Below are 5,583 nucleotides of genomic sequence, written 5' to 3'. Positions count from 1 at the left end.
AAGGTTGAAGATGTGTGTGAACACTCCAGCCAGCTGAGCCGCGCATGACTTGAGGACGCGGCAAGGAATCCCGTCCGGACCAGTAGCTTTGCGCGCGTTCACCTTCCTGAAGCACTTCCGCACATCCTCCTCAGACACAGTGTGCGCACTGACGTCATCCGCGGTGCGCACACTGTCCGGATGACGAAGCCCTTTGATTTTACCAAACCACACGAATCGACAAGATGGGTCCGTCGCTTCGAGAGATTCCATCAGGAAAGTAATCTGTCTGCGAGCTCGGAGCAAAATCAAGTGAACACTCTCATATATTGTATGGGAGACGAAGCGGATGACGTCCTGAGCGGACTCGAGTTATGTAGTGATGTAGACCAGCGGGACTATGCTAAAGTGAGAGATAGCTTCCACAACTTTTTCATTGTCAGGAAAAATGTTGTTTATGAGCGCGCACGTTTTAATATGCGCAAACAAGAGCCAAATGAGACTGCATTCGTGACTGCCTTGCATGCATTAGCAGAGCACTGTAACTACGGACCGCTCCACGATGAGCTGATAAGAGACAGAATAGTAGTGGGCTTGGTCGACACGAGGCTGTCTGAGCGCATGCAGATGGAAAAAGACTTGGACTTGGATAAAGCTATAAATATGGCCAGGCAGTCAGAAGAAATCAAAAAGCAACAGTCAGCTTTGAGAAGTGAAACAAATGTAATGCAAATAAATGCGAAAACAGTTGACAGAGTGATACAAAAGCACGACAAAACGAAGTTCAACATGTTCAAAAGTAAAACTGTCAAAACAAAACAGCAGTATAGCAAGAGACAAAGTAATAAATGCTACAAGTGCGGAGGCTCTCCACAGCCGAAACCTGAGTGCCCAGCGAATGATGCAAAATGTCATTTATGTGGAAAAAAAGGTCACTACCAGCGTGTCTGCAGACAAAGCAAGACAGTGCAAAGTATTGAGGAGGGAGAGGAGCAAGGTTTCTTCCTAGGCTCAGTTTCCAGTGACGGCCAGGCGTGGACAGCCATCATACAAGTGAAAGATGCAAAACTCACTTTCAAACTGGATACTGGAGCAGATATGACTGTAGTAGCTGACTCGGACTTATCAAAGATTTTTGCTAACGAACACAGACCAGTTCTCCAGCAGCCAGAAAAACCTTTGTCAGGCCCTGGATAAACACCACTGGACGTTGCTGGTTTTACAAAGCTACAGCTCAACTACGGATCAAAACAGACAACAGAGAAGGTCTATGTTGTAAGAAACCTGAGCACTCTACTGCTAGGCCTGCCCACCATTACAGCTCTTGGCTTGCTGGTGCGAGTTGACGCGGTTTTAATGGACACTCTGAAGACTACTTACTTGCAATGGTCTAGGGAAAGTGCAGCGGGCCTATCACATTAAACTCAAACCGAACGCTGTGCCATTCTCGCTCAAAACTCCGCGAAGGCTTCCTCTGCCTCTAATGGGAAGGGTAAAGGAGGAACTCCAACGAATGGAAGAGCTTGGTGTCATTACCCGAGTTGAGGTGTGCCGGCATGGTTGTTGTTCCAAAGAAAAACCATCAGATTGGTGTGCCGGCATTGTTGTTGTTCCAAAGAAAAACCAACAGATTGGTGTGCCAGCATTGTTGTTGTTCCAAAGAAAAACAGCCCTAGGCTGAGACTTTGCGTAGACTTTACCGGACTAAATGAGTATGTGTGCAGGGAAAAATATGTGCTGCCATCGGTTGAACAAAGTCTCGGAATGCTCACAGGAGCCAAAGTGTTTAGCAAACTGGATGCCAAAATGGGCTTCTGGCAGATTCCCCTTTCCGATGAGTCTGCCAAACTCACCACCTTCATCACACCCTGTCACGGCGGGGTGCGCCGATGTGTATGGAAACAGGACCCAAAAGCAGATGATGACGAGGAATTGTAATGATTAACAGAAAAGTGAACCTTTATTGTGATGACGGCAGGGAATGAACCAAGAGACCAAAACAAACAGGCAAAACACTAAGAAACAAAACACTATAAGGTACTAAGACCAAAAACTATAACTATAACTGAGGTGGAAAATAACAGGCAAAGACTAAGACTATAACTGTAACTCTGGTGAGATAAACAGATGAACCGACAATGGCATGAAGAAAACAAAAGGCTTAAATACAGACATGAGGTGATCAGGGGAAGTAGGGACACATGGGGGAACAGCTGACAGACATAAACCTAATGACAGGACCAGGAGAGGAAAGCTAAATATAATGAACAAAGAACACATGACATTGTCAGAATAAAACAGGAAATGACAACACAACTTAACAGACCTAATACGTGATGAAATAAATAGAAAACCCCAAAACATAGAAAACCCAGGAATAACACAAACTAATAACATATCAAAAAATACAAAGAAAACTCAGAGTGCTGGGTCGGAGACCCAGCCTGTGACAGAGCCCCCCCCCCCCCCCCCCCCCCTTAAGGGCGGATTCCAGATGCCCGAAAACACCCAGAAAACAAACCCACAACACCCCACCAAGGGCGGGCGGCGGGGGCCCAGGACGGAGGGCCAGAAACAAGGCCACAAAAAACAAAGAAGCGAAAACACACAGAACAAACACAACAAAGGCACAAAAAGTCCGAGACCCGTCTTCAGGAGGGCGACCATGAACCCGGCAGAACAGGAGCGAATGGCGAAGCGGTTCAGGTGGCCGCCCCGGAGGTCGACAGCAAAACAAAAGAAAGTTCAAAAGTTCAGGAGGCCGACCAGGAGGCCAACGGTCCAGCAGTCCAAAACCCATGAGCTCAGGGGGCCGACCCGGAGGTCGAGAGCACAGCAGGTCAGAAGACAAAAGTTCAGGAGGTCGACCCGGAGGTCGAGAGCACAGCAGGTCGGAGGTCAAAGGTTCAGGGGGCCGACCCGACGGCAATGATGTCTAGCTGACGGCCCGGAAAGCGGCCGGCGATCCCGAGGGACAAAACGAGGCTTGGGCGACAGCAACACAACCGCAGAACCAGGCGAGGCCGACACAGAAACAGAGGCCGAAGCCGGACCAGGCAGAGGCGAAGCAGGAACAAAAGCCGAAGCTGGACCAGGCAGAGGCGAAGCAGGAACAAAAGCCGAGGCCGGAACTGACGACAGCGAAACAGGAGTCGAGGCCGAAGCCGGACCAGGCGAAACAAAAGCAGAAGCTGGACCAGGCGTAGCAGAGGCCGCAGCCGGACCAGGCGTAGCAGAGGCTGCAGCCGGACCAGGCGTAGCAGAGGCCGCAGCCGGACCAGGCGTAGCAGAGGCCGCAGTCGGACCAGGCGAAGATGAAGACTCTGACGAAGCCGGACCAGGCGAAGATGAAGACTCTGACGAAGCCGGACCAGACGAGGCTGAAGACACGGAGGCTGGACCAGACGAGGCTGAAGACACGGAGGCTGGAGCTGCAGCAGACGAAGCACAGGCTGGAGCTGCAGCAGACGAAGCACAGGCTGGAGCTGGACCAGGCGAAGCACAGGCTGGAGCTGGACCAGGCGAAGCACAGGCTGGAGCTGGACCAGGCAAAGCACAGGCTGAAGCTGGACCAGGCGAAGCAGAAGCTGAGGCTGAAGCTGGACCAGGCGAAACAGAAGCAGAACCAGGTGACAGTGAGGCAGCCGTAGGTGGTGGCTGGACGGGCTCCTCAGGCCCCCCAGCTGACGTGGCAGGAGGCTGTGTAAGTTGCAGCAACACACAGTCTATAGTGGGTGAAATGAGTTTGTATAAGTTCTCAGACTGAGGTGTAGCAGAACCAGGCGAGGTGTCGTCCTCAGGCTGAGGCGCAGAAGCAGCAGGCGGTAGCGCAGCAGGTGGTGGTCCTGCAGGTGGCGGTCCTGCAGGTGGCAGCACGGGAGCCACAGGTGGTGGCACTACAGCCACAGGTGGTGAAGCAGAAGGTGGCCGGACGGGCTCCTCAGGCCCTCCAGCTGACGTGGCTTGAGGCTGAACGGGCTCCTCGGGCCCTTCAGCTGACGAGGCGTGAGGCTGGACGGGCACCTCGGGCCCTCCAGCTGACGTGGCGTGAGGCTGGACGGGCTCCTCGGGCCCTCCAGCAGACGAAACTTGAAGCTGGCTGGGTTCTCCTGAACCTCCAGCAGACAAAACATGAAGCGGGCTGGGTTCTCCTGAACCTTCAGCAGACGAAGCATGAAGCTGGCTGGATTCTCCTGAACCTCTAGCAGACGAAGCATGAAGCTGGCTGGATTCTTCTGAACCTCCAGCAGACGAAGCATGAAACTGGCTGGGTTCTCCTGAACCTCCAGCAAACGAAGCATGAAGCTGGCTGGGTTCTCCTGAACCTCCAGCAGACGAAACATGAGGCCGGACGGGCTCCCCGGGCCCTCCGACTGACACTGAAATTGGCTGCACCAGCTGTACCTCCGTCCCCGGCTCCAAAACGGCCTGGTTTGCAGTCCCACAACAGCTTAGCTGAGCCTGATGGCTAGCATTTCCTGTGCAAACAGTCTCTTTGCAGCCGGGCTCATGAACCGGAGAAGCAGTGTCAGTTTCAAAAACCTCCGGAGAAAAAACATGAGGAGCCAAGATATAGTCACTCACTTGTGTTTGTGATACGGAGCGTCGGTGGCGCGCACGCCGCTTTTTCTTAGGAGTGGAAGATGGCGGAGCAATGGGTGGAAGTCCCTGATAACTCCGAGGTCCCCCGAGAGCCAGTCGAGTTCCCCGGAAAGAGTGCTCGTGCTCCGGAATGAGCCACGGCTTCCACCGGAGCTCCTCCTCCAAGAGAGCGCAGAATATAGACTGACGCTCGTCGTCGTCCAAGTCTATGGTGTGCGGCGCTTCCTCGCGCTGAACTGTGACAGGAGTATGGCGAGACTGTGATGATGGCGTGGAAACTGGTGAGCTGAGAGGTGGTGACGCTGCGGCGAATCTCAGCGAACCGACACGAACACACTCAGGTTCCGGAGGCAGCAATGGAGAAGACTGATTGTGGGGTTGTTGTGACTGGTGGGTGCTGGAAGCCATTTCCTGACTCGACAGTCCCTGGGCCTGCAGCATCTCCTTTATCCTCGTAAAGGCATCAACTATGGCAGGTGAGTCCGGGAGCTGGAGAAGGCGGGGATCCCTCTCCATAATAGCTTCAGCAACGTTAATCATTACCAGCTTGCTCTTCAAATCGGGCGCTGTAAAGATGCGGTCGAGGATCGCTTGGATCCGAGCAGTCTCCTCCAGACACTCGGTGAGAGCAGAATCCGCTGGGTCCATGACTGGTCGGTTCGTTCTGTCACGGCGGGGTGCGCCGATGTGTGTGGAAACAGGACCCAAAAGCAGATGATGACGAGGAATTGTAATGATTAACAGAAAAGTGAACCTTTATTGCGATGACGGCAGGGAATGAACCAAGAGACTAAAACAAACAGGCAAAACACTAAGAAACAAAACACTATAAGGTACTAAGACCAAAAACTATAACTATAACTGAGGTGGAAAATAACAGGCAAAGACTAAGACTATAACTGTAACTCTGGTGAGATAAACAGACGAACCAACAATGGCATGAAGAAAACAAAAGGCTTAAATACAGACATGAGGTGATCAGGGGAAGTAGGGACACATGGG

At 52.4% G+C, this 5,583-nt stretch overlaps 1 protein-coding gene across 1 annotated transcript; it reads right to left on the bottom strand.

Annotated features, from left to right (window-relative positions):
* Positions 1-1,430: 1,430 nt before the first annotated feature.
* On the bottom strand, positions 1,431-5,229 carry LOC147333828 (uncharacterized). The gene is made up of 5 exons (XM_086285845.1): positions 4,468-5,229; positions 3,400-4,395; positions 2,900-3,333; positions 2,746-2,849; positions 1,431-1,459 (listed from the first exon to the last, which is right to left on the bottom strand). The coding sequence occupies exons 1-5, from the start codon at positions 5,227-5,229 to the stop codon at positions 1,431-1,433; spliced, it is 2,325 nt and encodes a 774-aa protein (XP_086141971.1).
* Positions 5,230-5,583: the final 354 nt, after the last annotated feature.

Source organism: Aulonocara sp. 'chitande type north' Nkhata Bay, linkage group LG3, assembly GCF_057382095.1.
Source record: "Aulonocara sp. 'chitande type north' Nkhata Bay isolate Kocher_YH1m ecotype deep benthic linkage group LG3, A_spYH_male_GT1.1, whole genome shotgun sequence".
Taxonomy (NCBI): Eukaryota; Metazoa; Chordata; class Actinopteri; order Cichliformes; family Cichlidae; genus Aulonocara; species Aulonocara sp. 'chitande type north' Nkhata Bay.
This window is presented reverse-complemented; position numbering and strand designations above follow the sequence as displayed.